Here is a 21468-nt window from a genome sequence, read left to right as displayed (position 1 = left end):
GTCTTCCACGCCCTGAGAACAAATCCCAGCTGTAAAGCTAAATTTGTGGCAATCAAAACTGATATGAGCAAAGCCTTCGATAGAGTTGAATGGTCCTTCCTGGAGGCTTTGCTCCTAAAACTCGGCTTCTCGGCAAAATGGGTCTCGTGGATAAAGATCTGCATCTCTTCCGTCTCATACCAAGTCCTCCTCAACGGCGAGCCGAAAGGCAATATATCTCCTTCTAGAGGCATCCGGCAAGGCGACCCCCTATCCCCTTTCTTGTTTATTCTCTTAACGGAAGCTCTTATCTCCCAGATACAAGGAGCAGAACAGGAAGGTAGGATCACAGGACTAAAAATCGCAAGAGGGAGCCCCCCGATCTCACACCTCCTATTCGCTGACGACAGTCTTTTCTTCTGCAAAGCAGAGATCCCGCAATGTGCGGAGCTTATGAAAATAATCAACACCTACGGCTGCTCCTCGGGACAGCAATTAAACGTAGAAAAGTCCTCCATCCTTTTCGGCAACAAAGTACCCACTGACACAAAAACCGCTATCAAGCAAACCCTAGGTATCACCAAAGAAGGAGGCATGGGAGTTTACCTCGGTCTTCCAGAAAAAATCTGCGGCAGTAAAAAGCAGGCTTTCGCCTTCATCCAGGAAAGACTACAGAACCGTATCAACTCCTGGTCCGCGAAACTCTTATCCAAAGGTGGGAAAGAAGTTCTAATTAAATCTGTAGCCCAAGCACTCCCTACCTACGTCATGTCATGCTTCCTACTACCTCAAGAGATCATACGAAAACTCACCAGTGCTATCTCCCGCTTCTGGTGGAGCACCAAAAATGAAAACCGAGGACTCCATTGGATAGCATGGAAGAAAATATGCACCCCAAAAGAGTGTGGAGGCCTGGGATTTAGAGATTTCAAAAATTTTAATCTCGCACTGCTTGCGAAGCAACTCTGGAGACTCGTACAATACCCCAACTCGCTCCTGGCCCGTGTCCTAAAAGGTCGATACTTTCGACTTTCAAACCCGATAGTTGTTAACAAAGCGAGCAATCCCTCATATGTATGGAGAAGCTTGATGGCTGCTCAACCTCTGCTGAAATTAGGCCTCCGCAAAACAGTGGGTACTGGACACAACACTCTCGTCTGGTCTGAACCATGGCTCCCGACGACGCCGGCGCGCCCCCCCCGTACCCTGCTGATAGACCGCGGTCCACGGATCAGTACATGGAGCCGAACCAGCATGAAGTTCAGGACGTTCTGAAGTTTTCAACCGAGGTTCATGATTTTCACCATACTGGCCAGACTGACCGGACTGTCCCACATGCATCCGGATGTGAGCTTTGGCTGGAACCATGGCCAGATGATCGATTTCACTGTACTGGACTTTGTCTTCAACGTCCTGTTTTCCATTTGATGAAGAACAGTCGAGACGGAATCGCATTCGGACGCACGGATCCTGAGTTAGGTCATTGCTATACATTTCTGGACAGTACCACATGTACCGCCCGGATGTCCAGTTTGAGGCTTCATCAATACCCATGTCCAGACGATCGAATTCACCGAACTGGAGCTCGTATTTCCCGTACTGATTGGCATTTTAAGAGCAATGGTCGAGACAGATTTGGATTCGGACGAGTGGAACTCAAGATAGGCCGTGACACTTCAAAACTGGCTACTTTGGACTGTCCTGCTTGTGTACTGGCCCAGTCCGCAGGACATGCTTCAGGAAGCAATGAACCTGGACGGAATTTGAAGGGGTTTTCGCTAGTCAAAGTGTGATTTCGTGCCTTGACCAGATCTGGTCAATTTTATCATTTTCTATGTTTAGATTTCCCACATTTTTCTTTAAGTCTTTTGACTAGAACTTCTATATAATGTAACCATCAGATCTGAATAAAATAATTTCGTTTTGCTTTCATTCTTTTGAGTTTTTACTCTCTTGTTCTTTGTTAGAACATTTCTTAGTTTCTTGGTGAGGTTATCTCCAAGTTTCGATCCTTCTTTTGTTGGACCGGTGCGTCACATCCGGCAACGATCGAAGTCTGGTAGTATCTTTGGGCTATTCCGCAACCCTTAGTGTCACCGTTCATACCATCAGTTCTCAATCCTCTCGGATCTGAGTTCATATCAACCTTACCGAAAGAGTGATCCTTATTTTGGTTCTATCAAGTGGTATCAGAGCCACTCTTCCGGTATTGTCTATTTCATTCATCTTTCTCATCTTCCATTTTCTTATAAAAACTTCTTCTTCTACCTTTCTTAAATCCGGGCCCCTCATTACCATCCATATATAAAAAAAAAAAAAAGATTTACGATTTGATTCAAAAAAAAAAAATAGAAAAAGTTAAAAGTTTGTTTTGTGGATTGGTGGTGGAAGAGAAAGCCTGCTGGCTGAGGAGAAATCCAGCCTTTGAGGTGGTTAAAACGGATTTCAAAAAAAAAAAAAAAAAATCTCTTATCTTTCTATCTTGAGAAAAATCCCTTGTTTGCTTGGATTTGCCCATTGGGATTCTTTGATTTGTTCTCTTAGAACATTGAGTAGAAACTTGTGTGTGATCACCTAAATCTGAGAGAAACACTTGAGTGGGTGAGATTAAACACTTGAGAGTGTGAGGTTTTATTTCCTAACTTTTGTGTTGAGATTTTTCAGGTTTATGATGTTTGGTTTGCAAAGGAAAAGTAACAAGGAGAAGCCTCAACGAAATTCTAACTCTCAAACTCCTTTTAAATATTCTTTGAATAATTTTGATGAGTTTGTTAGTGTGCATGATAGGCCAAACAGGAGGAGCAATGAACCTTTCAAATCGTCTCAAGGTGAAGCTGATCCAAAGAGGCGATTCCTTCAGTTTGATGTCCAAGAGATATGTGACAATTTTGAGAAGGGAATGATGAAAGCCCTCAAGGATATCAGCAAGAGCCAAAAGAAGAGCACATCCACACGTGCCCCAGTAGCTGAGCCATCCTTGTTCATCAGTAAGAAAGCCCAAGGTAAATCTGAAAACCATTTTGAAGAACTTAAAGATTTTTCAGATTCTCTACCCATTTTTGATGAATCTGATGAAGAGCTAATTGAAAGCTTGATGTTTTGTGAAAAAGATTGTGATCTTCCTTCTCTTGAAACTGAGTTTAATCTTGATAATGAACAAGCTATTGTAGAACTAACTGTTTTGCAACCGGAGCTTCCGAGTAGTCTTGTTTTGTCTCCACAGGTTTTTGAGGAAGAGCCATTGGATTTTCCACATCAGTGCCCATGTCTTCACACTAGGATATGTTTGGATGGTGATCTAGGTCCTATCTTTGATGAGGAGGACGAACCTGGTCCAGTCTTTGATGAAGAAGCAACAAGCATCACATCCATTGCTATGGAGAATTATCTATGCTTTGATCCCGGCACAACTCCTGCCCCTTTACCTCCTGATCTTCAAGAGCACTGTGAGGAACCTTCTTCTCTTAATTCTCTGCCTGACATGTTTGAGAAAGTCAGTACTGATGATATAATTCGTTTTGGTCTTGACAAGATGAAAGATTTTTGTGTTTCGAAATCTGTTTTAGATAACATGATAAATTCTTTAAAAATCTTTGAACCTGATAAATGTCTTGATCAATCACGTTTTCAAAATGTCAATGGCATCACTTCTGGAATTATTTTGAGCTTTGATCAGTTCTTGGAACATAACAAAGGTTTTCATCTTCTTGGAAGGCCATTTGATCTTGATTTGCAACAAACTGATTTTTGTGCTGAAAAATCTCTTGATTCGTTAGTTTGCAAAAGAAATAGCTTTGATCTGAGTTCTTCTAGACATGTACTGATCACTGATGAATTGTTTGCATCCTCTTATGCCTTGGACGAAATTTTGATTCAGAAGTTGCTGGAACAGAAATCACTTGAAACTGAAAATGATTTTCGTGATCTTGAATTTTGTGGTTCTGTTTTGCAGCCTGATCTCTTGAGTTTTGAAACTGATAATACTTGGCATTTTCTGAGATCATTTCGTGATAATGGTGTTGTCTTGAGTTCTGATGATATTTTGGTTTACAACACATTCTTTGAGAAATGCCTTGAACTTTTGATAAATGATTCTCAAACTGAACTTAAGCTTGTGTGTTCAGATGTTGGGAAGGATATGCCCATTTTGAAAATGAATACTGTTGTTGCATATCTTGATAAAATTCTTGTCTGTAATATTTACTTTGATGAGCACCTTGAAAGGCTGAAAAATGTGCAATTTGTTCTTGGAAAAGATATCTTGATTTGTGATTTGAACAAATATTTATCTTGCACATTTGATCCTGGACTTTTAGTGTTTGTTTTGAGTATCCAGGAAAGACAGGTTCAGCCTCTGAATGAAAGTATTGGCCGTGCCCAACAACCTCAGATTTGGAGAAGCTTTGTTGTTCAAACCGGCTACCTTGGTGCCAGCGACAGAGGTTCAGTCCAAGAAGGATATCTCAACAGTCCGAAGGTCTTTTGTCTTGAATCCAATTTAACAAGAAAGCCAACTCATCAAGGATTCACCGAGGCTTGGAATCGCATGAAAAACTTCACGGATGAAGAAGTTATGAATTTTCCAAACCGGAGGTTCTTCAGTCCATCTATCCGCGAGTACCAGATTTCTAAAGGAGATTCATGCCCCAGAAAGAATCGGCCTGAGCCAAAACCGATCCTCCATGAACCAAAGGTGTTTCCTCAGTCATTCTCCTGTCTAAACCAAAAGCACTGTAAGGATCATGAGTTGATTGCCTCTACTCTTCATGAAAATGTTTTGAAACCGAGAATTTCAAAAAGAAAACATATTCTTACTTGGTTGAAAAACGTTTTGCTCAAACCTTTTCATGAATTGATTTCATTGAGCTGTGCTTTGAAAGAGATTTGGTGCAGGAAAGAGCATGAACTAAAATTTCTTAGGCCAAAGAATTCTTTTGATTTCGTTCATGATGATAATTTTTCAAATTTGGCATTGTCTCTTTCTTTCCATAACAGTTTCTCACTTTGGCCTGATTTTGAGATTGATAAATCGATTTTTGGCAACCAGCTTACTTGCTTAATGCTTGCACACGTCCTTGATGATTATCCTAAGGGCTTGGATCCTGATTTTGATGTCTTAAGGATAGAGAAACCCTTTGATTATTTCTTTGGCAGATTTGATGTGGTTTCTCTAGTTGCTTTGAATAAACAGGATAAGCATGATCAGTTTATAAGCAGAGCAAGCACCAATGGACGCCAAAGTACTTGGAATTCCTTGATGAAAATGAATTCAAAACTCCAAGGAAGTTTCTGTCCATATTTTTCATTCCCTGAATTTTCCATGAATTTTAATTCCTTTGTATCTGATTCATCTCTTTTTGATATAGGTACTTTGGATTTGAGGACAAATCCTTTTGAAGAAAGAGGGAATGATAGACCGCGGTCCACGGATCAGTACATGGAGCCGAACCAGCATGAAGTTCAGGACGTTCTGAAGTTTTCAACCGAGGTTCATGATTTTCACCATACTGGCCAGACTGACCGGACTGTCCCACATGCATCCGGATGTGAGCTTTGGCTGGAACCATGGCCAGATGATCGATTTCACTGTACTGGACTTTGTCTTCAACGTCCTGTTTTCCATTTGATGAAGAACAGTCGAGACGGAATCGCATTCGGACGCACGGATCCTGAGTTAGGTCATTGCTATACATTTCTGGACAGTACCACATGTACCGCCCGGATGTCCAGTTTGAGGCTTCATCAATACCCATGTCCAGACGATCGAATTCACCGAACTGGAGCTCGTATTTCCCGTACTGATTGGCATTTTAAGAGCAATGGTCGAGACAGATTTGGATTCGGACGAGTGGAACTCAAGATAGGCCGTGACACTTCAAAACTGGCTACTTTGGACTGTCCTGCTTGTGTACTGGCCCAGTCCGCAGGACATGCTTCAGAAAGCAATGAACCTGGACGGAATTTGAAGGGGTTTTCGCTAGTCAAAGTGTGATTTCGTGCCTTGACCAGATCTGGTCAATTTTATCATTTTCTATGTTTAGATTTCCCACATTTTTCTTTAAGTCTTTTGACTAGAACTTCTATATAATGTAACCATCAGATCTGAATAAAATAATTTCGTTTTGCTTTCATTCTTTTGAGTTTTTACTCTCTTTGTTCTTTGTTAGAACATTTCTTAGTTTCTTGGTGAGGTTATCTCCAAGTTTCGATCCTTCTTTTGTTGGACCGGTGCGTCACATCCGGCAACGATCGAAGTCTGGTAGTATCTTTGGGCTATTCCGCAACCCTTAGTGTCACCGTTCATACCATCAGTTCTCAATCCTCTCGGATCTGAGTTCATATCAACCTTACCGAAAGAGTGATCCTTATTTTGGTTCTATCACCTGCGGCCCGTCTTTTAATCCGGCACTTCGCGTAAGTGATTTGATCGACCCAGTTTCACGAAACTGGAAGCGAGACCTACTCCTTAAACTGGTGATCCCGGCAGACATACCCCTCATTACCAGCCTCCGACCGTCGCGATCACCTCCTTTAAATAACTATTGCTGGAACCACACCAAATCGGGTGCCTACTCGGTCAAGTCTGGCTATGCCTTAGCCATGGAAGAAATAGAAACTTTGGAGGCTGATCAGGTGCGAGAGCCCAGCACGACCGCCTTAAAAGCTAAAGTTTGGAAGCTCAAAACTACAAAAAAGATCCAACATTTTATCTGGCAGGCGCTCTCCAACTGCATCCCGGTCTGTAACTCGCTCGCTAATCGACACTGTGGTAACGATAGGACCTGCCCAAGATGTGGCGCGGAAGAGGAGACAAGTAATCACCTCCTCTTTGAATGCCCTCCCTCCATCCAAATCTGGGCCCTAGCGAACATACCACGCTCTCCGGGCCTATTCCCGTGCTCCTCAATTTACAGCAACCTAGACCATATACTGTGGCGTGCGAGAGATTTCGGCATCCCGGAGATTCTTCTCGCCACAGCTCCATGGATCATATGGTACATTTGGAAGGCTCGAAACGACAAAGCTTTCAACGGTAAGGACACACCTCCGCTGGACACCCTACAACTAGCCCAATCCGAAGCTGAAACTTGGCGCTTAGCTCACTTAGTAGACAAGGCCCATGATGACGACGGTGCTGTTGGAACTCCCCCCCCCTGATGCTACTCCTCCACCACGCGGGCATGTGTGCTCGACGGATGCCTCCTGGCATAAAGACGATCCCCTCTTTGGTGGAGGAATGGTCCTGCTAACAGAGGATGGGGCAACGACTTACGGTTCATTCTCTAGTAACCGAGTCTTAACCCCCCTACACGCAGAGTTCCAAACTCTGCTGTGGGCCATGAAATCCTCTATCCAGTTAGACCATCTAGCGATGACTTTCGAGACGGACTGCCTACAATTGGTCCATCTCATTGAAGAAGACGAAGAAGACAACTGGCCATCTTTGTTGGCTAAATTTGATGAGTTTCATCATATTCGTTCTATGCTTGTTTCTTGCTCTATATCTTTTATTCCTCGTTCCCTAAATCTCCGAGCCGATAGCCTTGCAAAAAGAGCTCGTTCTCGAGGTTTTGCTTTTTCCCATGTAGACTCTCAGCTGCCAAGCTGGATGGCTCCTGAGGCCAACCTCTTGGTTGCTATTTAATAAAATATGGAACTTTCGATGTCAAAAAAAAAAAAAAAAAAGTTCGGTTAAGATGCTTATTCAAAAAAAAATTGTATATCTAAAATTTTAATAAGCTAAAAGTATATCCATATACCAAAATCAACTTTACCACTTGTTTTTCCTAGCCGATTTGCCCTCCGTTTATTAATTCTCCTCATTTGATTGATAATTTTCATCAGAAACAACACCTTCACCATAACAGCATATTAAGTTAACATACAGCAATTGAGATAGAGTTGCTCAAAAAAAAGAAAAGCAGCAATTGAGATACTAATATTATGAGTTGTTTTTCGCCGATGTAGGTAGGTGAGAAAAGTCTAGAAAATAACACGTTCACATCACAGGTCCCTAGTGACTTCTAGTGGAGAATTTTATATTTATTTGTGTGCGATTATAAATTATTAATCCACATTTTTTGTCGCTTATTGTAAGACATTACTATGTTTAACCTCTTGATTGGAAGTTAAGTATGGTGTGCAGAATATTCCACTTGGTCTGCCCGTTCTATTGCATGCCTTTTATCTTTGTTATTGCCCTCAATAATTTACTCAACATTTCATCCCAATAATGGTTGAAGTCTTCATTATAAAAAATATTGAATGCATGAATGAACCGGGTTCGTAGAAAGAACGCTGAATCTTGATACTGACTCGGTCAATTAATTAATTTTAGTTAGATTATATAATTCGACCAACAAGATCAAGATCTAAATCAATCAATACTTTTTGTTCAAATCTTTCAGGACCCACCCAACACATATTTAAAAAAATCAAATTTATTATATTTCCAGCACTTAAGACATTCAAAATATTACTGACTTGACATATGGCTGTTATGATGGGATTATGTTGTGATACAACCATACATACTAGAAATTAACAAAAATCATCTTTATTTTGAGTGTTGGAGAATTGTCGAGGGAACAATCTCTTGACGTCGGTTTACAGTTTGACATTACTATATAGATTCGATTTATAAAGTAAGTCTGAGTTTGATACAACATCGCATGAAAAATTATTTATTTTCTTTATTTACATATTTGTTTCTATGGTTAACACAATAACAGAGTTTCTGTTTCTGTCGAAACGATTCTAATGTTCTGATATGCCTTAAAATTACCAAAACAAAAACCCTCCAAGGCCTCAAAGACATGAACCAAACACTCTTGCAAAGACATTGACACGGCGTCGTTAATCTCTCTGATCAATCCCTCATGCTTTTCTGTTTCGTGAGTCGCACTCTCTCTCAACGACAGCAGTTCCGGTCCCATCACCTCCTCAGCCTGCGCTCCCCAGCTCTCCTCCACTTCCTTAGTCTTCGTTTCCAGCTCCTTACACAACCTCTCGGTTCTCAACCTCTGTTTCTCCTCCTCTAATTGCTTAAACCCTAAACCTCGAAACCTCAACTCCATTTCTTCAACAGCACTCAACACTTTGACTTCATCCACATTCACAATCTCTCTTAGCCACTCGCTACATACCCTAAATATATCAGGAGCGTCTGTCTTTGTTTGGTCGTCCTCCTCCATGATGTTTCGGTTAAGCCACTCGTTTAAGAACCTAACGAAACCTCTGTGTGCATCAATGTAGCTTCTCAAAGACTCTTTAAATCTTCTCATCTGTTCTTCGACCTTCTGCGTCACTTTCCTAGATCCTTTCTCAACCACGTGAAGGCAAGACTTGCTTCTCGTGATCGCTCGAAACTGCTTATGGTGACATTTCGCCAAGAGTCTCCACATCTCTTTGAACACATTGATGGTCTTATTCACCTGAAGCGAAAGCTCTCCGTCTCTTATCTTATGAATCCTCATTGAAACTGTCTCAACCGCTCGAACCGAAACATTAACCTTGGATAAATGAAGCTTAACCTCAGCTTCGGCCTCGTAAATCTCGCTGGCCTCTGCTCCGTTTTGATCGAGGCTCTTTAGAAAACTGTACCCTTTCTCGTACAAAACCCTAAGCTTTTCTTCGGCTGTAACTTCTGCGTGAAGTTTCTTTTCCCACACGTAAAGCTTCTCTAGTGTCATGGAAAGCGAAACGGCGAGGTTATCTTGGGGCAAGCCACGTCTTAAGAGCAAAGCACGAGTCGAACTCTTGGAACTACCGAGTAACCTTGAAGCAAGTTCCTTGAATTGGGATCCTAATGGTTGATGAGGAATGACTTTACTCACTTCAAGCAGATCAGAGACTTCACTGTTACTCGCAGCTTTCTTGCTTATACTATTGATCTTTTCTACTACGTTCCTAAGATCACTATGACCCGAACCTGAACAAAAAGAAGAAGAACTAGACTCATATGCTTCATCACTAAGCTCCTCATCTGATCTTGTCACTTCAGTAACAGTCTCTGGACTTATTTGCTTCTCTTGCGTGCACGTTTCATCGACATCATCAGCCTTGCCATTACTAGTGTTTGCTTCAGTATCACTCTTATCAACTTCACCTACAACGTTAGCAGTTGAAGAGTTTTCTTCATCACTAATATTCACTTCCCTCTTGTCTTTAGCCGTTGAAGAGCTCTCTTGAACATTCTTCTTCCTTTGATTCTTCCTTACAAGACTGCTGTGATCACTATCAGATTCCAAATCAGGGATCCCTTCTCTCTCCCTAATCTCTCTCCATACATCACTCTCAGTCTCATATCTCTGATCCGGTTCAGTATAAACCAGCTCCGTGTTAGCCAAGAAATCGTACAAACCGAATGGATCGTGACCATGGAAACTGTTCTGCTGGTTACTAGAAGGAAAAGTCTCCAAAACTCTCTTCTCACATTTAACCGGAGCTATCACGGGCACTTTCTCCACAAACCCTACACCTTCACTTGACTTCTCTACATGAACATTGTTACTTGAGCCGCAAGCCTGCTCTCCAGACGAGGGTTTTTGCGGGTTTTGATCATCATCCTTGCTCAACGGAACTGCTTGAGATTCATCACATGCTAAACAATGAGAGTTAGAGTCTGAATCAGACTCCGAATCTGAATCTGATGAACCAGAACACTCCAATCCGCTAGACGAATCGTCATCCGAATATGGAATCACGATCAAGTCCTTGTGCACAAACTGATTAAGAGCGTTAGTGAAATCCAAAAGAGATTGAAAGTAAAGAAGATGAGATTTAGCTAAGTGGTAACGAGCATCTCTAGCTGCTCTGATCAGTTCCTTCCTCTCTCTACACAGATTCAGCAAAGGAGTGTTGTGATCTGCCTTGGAAGCAACGATACCCATCGAATCTCACAAAACAGATAAACCCTAATTCGATTTTATCGGTTTACCTACTGATCTTCAATGTATTGATTGAGTTCTTGTGCCCTTCTGCCGACATCAATGAAAAAGTTTAAAGCCCTCTTTTGGCAGATGTAACGTTCGATGAACCCTAATTTGGAAATAATGCTATTTTCTAGTGGAATATGTGAATTAATATTTAAGATCTATTAACATGTACACCGTTGTTTAATTTCTTTTGATAACGTTTCTAATAATATTTAGAAAAAGGGAAAAGAAGAAAGGAAATTCCAAACAATTAAAGAAAATAATCTCACCGTAAATAAGAAAATACAAAATGTCAAAAATCAATATATATATTAATAATTTTGTTTCCATTTTTCTTAACAATCCATATTTATATAGGGTATGGTTATTTTTTTTCTTCCCAAAGTTATATACATTTTGTATATCCAAGAGTTGCATTTTTACGATTGTATTTTAGTTGTTGATTTTACAGCACATACTATTTTTTCAATATGGCAATGTTGTCACTGCTATGTGGTTCTGCCAATAACACAACTCAAGTTTATCCGAAGGGACGTTCTTAAACCGGGCCAAAGCTTAATTTCTTTTAACCGTACCAAAGCTTGCATATTCATCATTTCATATAATTGTAGAAGACCTCTTGGCAAGAGATCATCACCAGAATTTGGTTGTATGTAGAATACGATTTATGATGGCACAAACTTACAGATATTCCGATTCCAAATTATTATAGTAACAAAATACCTCTTGAAGAAACACTCTCATAGTAACCATGGTATATTTATGAGTTCTTACTTACTCATAGAAACATTGGAGCCAACTAGCTCAACCACTCTTCGAAAAACAGTCACTCAGAAAGAAATACAAAAAAGGGTTTGTTGTTCTCGTTGATGTCAAGACTGCCAGAACTATGAGATTGTCGTCACCTATTAAAGTTATCCTAGATTCTAATGCGATTGTGAAAGAGAAATATCACACTCTATTCCAGCTCTGGATGTAGTTTCGCTTATTTAATTAAGAGTTTTCCTTAAGAACTTTAAAAAAATCAATACATCGTTACAATCAGATAAAAACGAGATAAAAAAAGTTGGTTACATCAGAGAAAACTCTGCTATTCATCTTGAGAAACAAATTTTACTATTGAAGTCTCTTTATATAGAGGAGACTCATGAGTGGTATGCAATGCTTTAACATTTCCGACGTAAACCAATTTACGTATAACATGGTCCGGACAAATCCCAGGTGACATCACGTTTCTATTTGAGAACCTGATTCGTTCACGTAGGGTATGTTGGAATCTTGCTCCTCCTTGCGGGGCTGTAATCTCGCCACCTCACCCACGACAATTCATACGCAAAAATATCTCTTGAAGAAAACATATGTCTTTTAGCAAAAAAAGAAAACATATGTCGACACGTCAAGTGGCGCCCATAGATAGGGCCATGTACCGGTACATGGTTTAAGACTTTCAGGACCAAGTATATTAAAAAGAAAAACAAATTACTTAAAATACTAATTTGCATTATTATTAAGAATTAAATTAAACTATCATCTCATCTCTCCTGAATTTAAGAAACTCGAGAATAATGATCAGCCGCAGAAGTTAAATAATTTCAAAAATCTTACAATATTTGTTGAAGTTAGCTTGAAGAAACCTTGAGCAACAAGTTATTGATTCCTAGTTGATTTATGAATTGTTTTGGATAATGATCATAATATGTTTTATGATTATCAACTAGGATTAGGTTTTTGATTGCCTTATAAATAAGCTTTAGTCTTTAGACAAAGCGTGTGTGTGATTGTGTGATTGAGAGAACTTGATTAAGTTTGCTTGATTGATTGAATAAGAGAAGGACTTCTTATTACTCTTGTGTTTCTATATTTGGTATCAGAGCCACACAAACTAATTAAGAAACTGTAACCATGGCCGACATAAAAGAAGCGATCGTCAAAAACAAAGACACCGGCCCAGCCACTGTCAAGTTTCCGATGTTAACTTCTTCAAACTACACTGTCTGGTCCATGAGAATGAAGATAGCGCTTAAAGTCTGTGAAGTATGGGAAACAATTGATCCTGGATCGAAAGATGAAAAGAAAAATAACATGGCAATAGCATTCTTGTTTCAATCCATACCCGAAAACCTAATTCTACAAGTCGGAGATATTGATACATCAAAAGGGGTATGGGAAGCAATACAAGCACGTCATGTAGGAGCTGAGAGAGTCAAAGAAGCAAGGTTGCAAACCCTAATGGCAGAATTTGATAGACTCAAGATGAAGAATGATGACACAATTGATATATTTGTTGGAAAACTAGCTGAAATCACGTCAAAAGCTGCTTCTTTGGGGGAGACAATTGAGGAACCCAAACTTGTAAAGAAATTCCTAAAAAGCTTGCCAAGGAAAAAATATATACATATGGTAGCCTCCCTTGAGCAAGTTCTTGATCTTAACACCACGAGTTATGAGGATATAGTCGGACGTTTGAAAGCATATGAAGAAAGGATCGCTGAAGAAGAAGAAGAAGATACACATGATGATCAAGAAAAGTTAATGTATGGCGACACAAGTCAAGAAAACCATGGAGGAAACTATAATAGTGGTCGGGGCCGTGGCCGAGGAGGTAGGTCTAACTGGAGAGGTAGAGGTCGTGGCCGTGTTGGATCAACGTTTCAGAGTCAAAGAGAGGCTTACAAACAACGACAAGGTGGAGGTGGAGACTTAACTCATATCACGTGCTTCAGTTGTGATAAACAAGGTCATTATGCGAGCGATTGTCCAGACAAGAAGCTCAAATTACATGAGGCTATGGAAGGAAAGGATGATGATACTCACGATGCTGACGAACTAATGGTACATGAAGTCGTGTACCTTAATGAGAGGAAGATAAATCCTACTATATTTGAGACAAATCATGATACAGAGTTGATATGGTACCTTGATAATGGAGCTTCAAACCATATGTGTGGCGATCGTTCATTCTTCTTGAGGCTTGATGAAACGGTGACGGGTAAAGTAAGGTTCGGAGATGACTCGCGAATAGACATTAGAGGAAAAGGTTCTATTCGGTTTGTGTTTGATGGTGGTGAAAAGAAAATATTAAATAATGTGTACTATATCCCGGGGCTTAGGAGCAATATAATTAGTTTGGGACAAGCTACTGAAGCTGGATGCGAAGTTCATATGAAAAACAATGAACTAACATTGTTTGATAAGTATGGAGACCTCATGCTGCGGACTACACGAACGGGTAGTCGACTCTACAAGGTATTTTTGAGCGCTGACCGCATACAATGCCTTCAGATAAATGCAGCGTCTGAATCCACCTTGTGGCACGCTCGTCTCGGTCATGTCAACATCGAGACATTGAAACTAATGGCGAGAAAAGAGCTAGTCACTGGGTTGCCAGAGACCGTCATCAAGACTGAAACTTGCGTATCCTGTTTGCTTGGAAAGCAAGCAAGAAAATCATTCCCACAAGCAACGGCGTTTCGATCTGCTAAACCTCTTGATCTTATTCATGGAGATCTGTGTGGTCCAATCTCTCCACCTACACCAGCTCAGAAACGATACATTTTTGTGCTTATAGATGACAATACACGCTACATGTGGACCATATTATTGAAAGAAAAAGGCGAAGCATTCGAAAAATTCAAAAGCTTCAAGAAGCTTGTCGAACAAGAAACACAGAACAAGATCAAGGTCTTGCGAACAGATAGGGGAGGTGAATTTACATCTCATGAATTCAGTAACTTCTGTGACAAGAATGGCATAAAACGACACTTGACTGCACCTTACACACCCCAACAGAACGGAGTGGTTGAGCGACGAAACCGAACTCTCATGGAGATGACGAGAAGTGTCCTAAAGCACATGAGTGTACCAAACGACCTGTGGGGCGAGGCCGTTCGACACTCCACGTACCTGATCAACCGTGTAGCTACAAGGTCGTTGGACGGGAAGACACCATACGAGATGTTGCGACTGATAAAACCAAATATCAGCCACTTGAAGATCTTTGGTTGTGTATGTTATGCGAAAACTGAAGCTGTAGGAAGGAAGAAGCTCGATGATAGAACAAGGATGTTAGTACACTTGGGAACTGAACCTGGGTCAAAGGCTTATAGGCTACTGGATCCAATTACCAAACGGATAGTAGTAAGCCGCGATGTACACTTCACCGAGGATAAAAGATGGAATTGGAATGAAACAGAGGAGAAAACAGAGCAGGCAGAGCATTCTAAGCCGGGAGAGTTTGTTGTTCGTGTAAGAAATGAGATTGATGAAGAAGAAGAAGCTCCAGCTGAGAATGAAACAAGTATTGATGAAGAAGAAGACCACGAAGTTGAAGAAGAAGGTAATGCTCAACCCTTACGACGATCACAACGGGCTTTGAGAATGCCTTCTCACCTTGATGATTATGTTTTTTTGGCCGAGATTGAAAGTGAGCGGCTGCTGATGGTTATAAATGAGGAACCGTGGGATTATGACGAGGCCAAGAAGCTTAAAGTTTGGGTCGATGCGTGCAAAGACGAGATCTTCTCAATAGAAAAAAAATAAAACATGGGATCTAGTCTATTTACCTGCAGGAGCGAAGCCTATTGGTCTCAAATGGGTCTTTAAAGTTAAGCGTAATGCAGACGGAAGTATAAATAAGTTTAAAGCCCGGCTAGTGGCTAAGGGATATGTCCAGAAGCATGGTGTAGATTACGATGAGGTCTTCGCACCAGTAGCTCGCATTGAGACAATACGTTTGATCATTGGACTGGCTGCTTCAAGAGGGTGGAAGATTCATCATCTGGATGTTAAAACCGCCTTCCTCCACGGAGACTTGAAAGAAGAAGTATATGTAAGCCAGCCACAAGGTTTCATCGTCAAAGGTCAGGAAGATAAAGTTTATAAACTTAAGAAAGCTCTGTATGGACTACGTCAAGCACCTAGAGCATGGAACGTGAAGTTGAACCAGATACTGCGAGGGCTTAACTTCTACCGTTGTTCAAAGGAACCGTCTCTATACCGTAAGGAAGTGGACAATGAGCTTTTGGTTGTAGTTGTCTATGTTGATGACCTGCTTGTTACCGGATCATCACTTGAAATGATAGAAATCTTCAAGAAAGAGATGGCTACTAAATTTGAGATGAGTGATCTCGGGATGTTAACCTATTATTTGGGCATTGAAGTACTTCAAAGAGAAGATGAGATCGTTCTTAGCCAAGACCGTTATGCAAGAAGGATACTTGAAGAGACTGGTATGGCTTCCTGTAACTCTACGCATATTCCTATGGAGATGAACTCGAAGTTCTCCAAAGCAGCCGACGAGAGGAGCGTAGACGAGACAGAGTATCGGCAGAGCATTGGGTGCTTACGCTATCTATTGCACACTCTACCTGATCTCTCTTTCAGTGTAGGAGTACTCAGCAGATATATGCAAGAGCCAAAGGAGTCTCATGCTGCGGCATTGAAACAGATAATAAGGTACTTGCGTGGAACATGCACTCTTGGTCTCCGGTTTCGAAGAGGAGAAGGTGTGAAACTTGAAGGTTTTAGTGATAGTTCACATAACGTAGACATAGATGATGGGAAGAGCACAACCGGGCATGTATTTTACCTTGGATCTAGCCCCGTAACCTGGTGCTCTACTAAGCAAGAAATTGTTGCTTTATCAAGCTGTGAAGCGGAGTTCATGGCCGCCACTGAAGCGGCGAAGCAGGCTATCTGGCTACAAGAACTGATGAGTGAAGTTGTGAATGAGGAGTGTCAAAAGGTGATGATCAAGGTTGACAATAAGTCGGCGATACAACTAGCAAGGAACCCGGTGTTTCATGGAAGGAGTAAGCATATTCATAGGAGGTTTCACTTTATACGGGAATGTGTTGAGAATGAACAGGTTGAGGTTGAGCATGTACCCGGTAACGAACAAAGAGCTGACATATTAACCAAACCACTTGGGAGAATCAAGTTCATTGAAATGAGAAGAATGATTGGAGTTGAAGATGTGAGTGAGTTCAAGCTTAAGAGGGAGAATGTTGAAGTTAGCTTGAAGAAACCTTGAGCAACAAGTTATTGATTCCTAGTTGATTTATGAATTGTTTTGGATAATGATCATAATATGTTTTATGATTATCAACTAGGATTAGGTTTTTGATTGCCTTATAAATAAGCGTGTGTGTGATTGTGTGATTGAGAGAACTTGATTAAGTTTGCTTGATTGATTGAATAAGAGAAGGACTTCTTATTACTCTTGTGTTTCTATAATATTATCCACCAAAAGTTTGCAAGTTTTGAACGAATAGTCCTTCAAATACGGGTAAAACTAGCCACAAAATTTTTCAGGACCAAGTTTTTTAACTATACAAAAAAAAAAATATATGTGAAAAATCGAAATTTTTATTTGCAACTTAAAAGAACGAAAATACCCACAAAGAACTTTAAATCACATAAAACTAGCCACAAAATTATATCATATGCGCAAAGAAACAAGAGAGGGAAGAGAAGAGAGACAAAAAGAAAAGATCAAAACTTTTTTTTCAAAAGAAGCAAAGCAACTATCTGAATCTGAAGATGGGGAAGAAGAACTGTGAGCTATGTGACGGTGTAGCGAGGATGTTCTGCGAGTCAGACCAGGCGAGCTTATGCTGGAACTGCGACGGAAAGGTTCACGGAGCTAACTTTCTGGTGGCTAAGCACACGCGCTGTCTTCTTTGCAGCGTGTGTCAATCTCCGACGCCTTGGAAAGCCTCGGGTCTTCGTTTCGGTCCAACGGTTTCAGTATGCGAGTCCTGTCTAGCTCGTAAGAACAAGACTCTGAGTCTGAAGAAAGAGATTAGTAGTAATGATAATCATAATGATGATGATGATTGTGAGGAAGGTGAAGAAGAAGAAGCGGAGAATCAGGTGGTGCCAGGGGGTGTGGCTCCGGTGATGAGTTCATCGTCTTCCGTTAGCAGCGGAGAGGAAAGTGTCTCTGGCGATGGAGGTCTGGTGGTTAAAAGAACGCGAGGGGGTCTGGATCTTGACTGCTTCGATGGCTGTGATACGTCATCGACGTCATCATCGTCTACTCTGGTTTTAATAACCGCTAAGAAAAGGAGATATCTCAGCCGTTGATTCTCTGCTTAGTTCATATTAGATTAATCTTTGCCGTTCATTGCCAACAATATCTCTTTTAGTGAGTTGAGTTAGAGTATGTTTAATGGGGGTTCTTGGACCATGATTAATCCGAAATTTGGAGTTTTTAGCTTCGGTTAAAAACTGTTTCTTAGCTTTTAACCAAGAAAAGCTAAGAACCGTCTCTTAAATAAGAGATATAAGAGATGGTTCTAAGCCGAAAAGTGTAAAAAACAAAAAAAAAATATTAAATTATGAGTTAAAAATCCAAGAATCCGGGTTAATCATGCTTTTATGGATATTTAAGAGCCGGTTCTTTTCTTTTTTAGTTAAAAAATAAGAGAAAGTTTCTTATATTCTGCTAAGAACTCCATCATAAGAACCTCCCATTAATCATGCTCCTAGTTCCTTTCATGCTTAATTTGCTTACATGTTAGGACAGTCAATGTATTCGTTCTGCTTAGAATGTTTTTTTATTATTTTTGTATCTATAAACTCACTGATGCTTTGTTTTGCCTTCAAAACAGCGTTATGTTTCTTATTATAAGTTTCTTATGAATCTTTGGTTTTTCTGGTTTTGTGCTGAACATTTCCTTTGTAAAATATCGAGGAGTAAATCGGACTAACTCAAAACCAACCCAGACCAAAATGTACCCAAATTTGGTGCTCTTTACAAGTATATATTTTAGTTACCCAAACTGATTCAGATCCGGTTTGAACATACCTAAAACGAACCAAAAATTCCAGTCACATGTTTGGGTCTAAATATTTTTAACTTCAGTGATCCCCGGGATCTAACCCAATGCTCAAGCCTATCATATACGTTTTCTCCATCCATGAAAAAATTAAGTGATAAAGTTCTATTTCAATGCTCTCTAAATCTTCACTAAACTTTGGTTTTACTTAGTCTTGGATATTTAGGTTCAGACTGGTTCGAGTTTTAAATTTGGATTGAACAAAATAATTGAACATTTTGTTTTGGGCTGGAGTTAATTTCTTTCGGATCTAGGTGAGTTTGAGTTTAAACCAATTCAGATCTATAATTAAAATACTTGTAAAATATCTATAATTTTTGGGTGTATAAACGGATCCGGATTTTTAAAGTATTTAAAACTTTAAAAAAATCTGAACCTTATCAAAATTAGCTGAAATATGTCGTATTTATCTAAAATTTATAAAGAATTTTAAATTCAACATTTGAAATTTCATATAATTTGAAATGTTAGAAAAATAATAATGAAAACTACAAACAAAATAACACCTAAACCATAAATTAAAAGATGGGAAAACAAAACACATAAAAGCATATTCTTAGATATTCATGTATTAGATCAGATCTATATATAAAAAAATTGGGTCATATTTATTAGGGGTTTTTTTTGGCTCGGGTTTCTTCGGATCGGTTCCAACTCCTTCGAGTAGACAAATTTTGAACCTAACTAGATACTTGTAGACAAAGTTTGAATTTTTAGATCAAGGTAAAATGTCATAGATAAATATATGAAACTATTATAGAAAAACGCGGGACCCTTTTTATTATGCATGATAAACAGTGAGGCCCAAAGTTATAATTAGCTTTGGAAACAGAAAAGCGTTATCGGGAAGTTAATGATTTGGAGATGGAAAACTTGGAGTGCAAGGTCAAATGTTTTGTATTAATACTAACTTACCATTCCATAAGAATATTCTTGTCATGTCTCTTCTTCTCAGCCGACTGTCGAGGCTCTGTCCTGGGAAACCTTCCTTGGTGGGAAGATCCTCTTACTCTCTTCTCTTCTCAAATGGCTTCTCATCTTCCTTGCTTCAAACCGCTCCTGGCTTTGTCGTCCGCGCTAATCCTTGTGGAGAGGGTCTCGGAAAACTTTTGTTTCAGAAGAATACTGAGAGTTGGTTCACTCATTTGGAAAAGAAGGTGCCTCTAGAGTTGGTGGATAGAGATGAATTGGGAACGGTCGGGTCTTGCAATGGCTGGGTCGCTACTTTGAAGGACGACGGCATCTTACGTCTCCAAGATGATCTAAACCCGGCTGCCTCGCATACACACCCGAAACACATTCCTCTGCCTCCTCTTGTGACACTACCTCATTGCCAAACCCAAATCATCACCAACGTGTCGATGTCCTCATCTTCTCCAGAGGATGAAGACTGTGTAGTGGCTGTCAAGTTCTTGGGGCCTCAACTCAGCTTCTGCAGACCGGCTCAGAGTAAACCGGAGTGGACCAACGTCAAGATTGAAGACCCATATTTCTTCTCCTCACGTGTCATGTTTTCCAAGAAAGATGACATGTTTCGCATTCCGGGGTCTGGAGGCAACCTCATCGGCTCATGGAATCCCAACAAACACAAGAACAATCCCAAGATTCAGAGGCTGCAGTATCAAAATCTTCCCAAGCTCACAAAGATCAAACGGGAGCTTCTGGATTTGTGTTGGACGAGCGAACACTTGGTAGAGTCAAGAACCACCGGCGAGACTTTCTTGGTTAAGTGGTTCAGAAAGACCAGCAGGCGACTTGCCCTAATGAAAACGAAAGCGTTGATGGTGTTTAAAATAGACGAAGAAGGAAACGCTGTCTACACTCAAGACATTGGAGATCTCGTCATTTATATCTCAAAGTCTGAACCGTTCTGTATTCCTGCTAGCTCCTTCCCTGGCCTGGATCGAAACAGCGTTCAAATAGTTGATGTCGACGAATATGGCGCTATCCGTCTGCATGATTCCTCCATCTTTTCTCATAATATTAGATTCGGCGCCCCCTACTTTATTCCTCCTCAAAATATAGACCAAGTTTAGAGTCTTCTCTTCTCTTAATAATTTATGCCCATTCAAGTAAACATGCTACTCTGTGAGATCTTTGGCAAGCATTTTATATGATCTAAACTTATTTTTCACTTCTTATGTTCTTAGTATTTCTTGTAAATTTAACTGGAAATCTCAACTTAAGTTTTTTGGCTAGGTATATCATTTGCTTCATTAAGTTCGGCATAAACACAAATCTTATAATTTTTGGTAAGTTAGATTAGAGACTTTAAGAAGTTACTCTGTAGTTTACAATGTTTTAAATGATCATGTTTTTAAAAAAAAAATGGTGTTTACTACAACCACCTCTTCTTTCTTGTACTATGTTTGGTCTCGTATGCGATGATCTTCTGCTAAGAGACCAACTTCTATTGTCTTTTCCAAAAAAAAAAAGATACCAACTCTGTTCGTAGCTATATCATTCTCCACCAAGAATCTATCCACTATCTACCGAATCTGGACGACAACACTGTAAAAGGCATTATACGACAACACTACATCACGTTTCTAAATCCATCACTAGTTCTGGTTTGTCTTGTCCCTTCCAAGGAACTCCTTCAAGACCAGCATCAGTTTATAAGGAACGTCGTAGATATATATATATATATATATCCCCTTATATTAACTGAGATCCAACGGCTGAAAGGTAGTTTCTCGGACCCTTAGTTT

At 40.1% G+C, this 21468-nt stretch overlaps 3 protein-coding genes across 3 annotated transcripts; 2 read left to right on the top strand and 1 right to left on the bottom strand.

Annotated features, from left to right (window-relative positions):
- Window positions 1-6721: 6721 nt before the first annotated feature.
- On the bottom strand, window positions 6722-11022 carry LOC111201300 (nitrate regulatory gene2 protein-like). Its single transcript, XM_022692992.2, has one exon. It carries the CDS (start codon window positions 10869-10871, stop codon window positions 8697-8699), a length of 2175 nt encoding a protein of 724 aa, XP_022548713.1. The 5' UTR covers window positions 10872-11022; the 3' UTR covers window positions 6722-8696.
- Window positions 11023-17168: 6146 nt separating this feature from the next.
- On the top strand, window positions 17169-18578 carry LOC111201418 (zinc finger protein CONSTANS-LIKE 4-like). Its single transcript, XM_022693254.2, has one exon. The coding sequence runs from the start codon at window positions 17457-17459 to the stop codon at window positions 18000-18002; it is 546 nt and encodes a 181-aa protein (XP_022548975.1). The 5' UTR covers window positions 17169-17456; the 3' UTR covers window positions 18003-18578.
- Window positions 18579-18681: 103 nt separating this feature from the next.
- LOC111201299 lies at window positions 18682-21147 on the top strand. The gene has a single exon (XM_022692990.2). It carries the CDS (start codon window positions 19648-19650, stop codon window positions 20791-20793), a length of 1146 nt encoding a protein of 381 aa, XP_022548711.2. The 5' UTR covers window positions 18682-19647; the 3' UTR covers window positions 20794-21147.
- Window positions 21148-21468: the final 321 nt, after the last annotated feature.

Source organism: Brassica napus, chromosome A10 (genome assembly GCF_020379485.1).
Source record: "Brassica napus cultivar Da-Ae chromosome A10, Da-Ae, whole genome shotgun sequence".
Taxonomy (NCBI): domain Eukaryota; kingdom Viridiplantae; phylum Streptophyta; class Magnoliopsida; order Brassicales; family Brassicaceae; genus Brassica; species Brassica napus.
Note: the sequence above shows the minus strand (reverse complement) of the source record. Positions and strands in the feature narration are given on the sequence as shown.

Bases quoted from the DNA above. Each gene is read 5' to 3' on its own strand.
- LOC111201300 (XM_022692992.2), bottom strand. From the start codon at position 10,871: ATGGGTATCGTTGCTTCCAAGGCAGATCACAACACTCCTTTGCTGAAT.
- LOC111201418 (XM_022693254.2), top strand. From the start codon at position 17,457: ATGGGGAAGAAGAACTGTGAGCTATGTGACGGTGTAGCGAGGATGTTC.
- LOC111201299 (XM_022692990.2), top strand. From the start codon at position 19,648: ATGTTTTGTATTAATACTAACTTACCATTCCATAAGAATATTCTTGTC.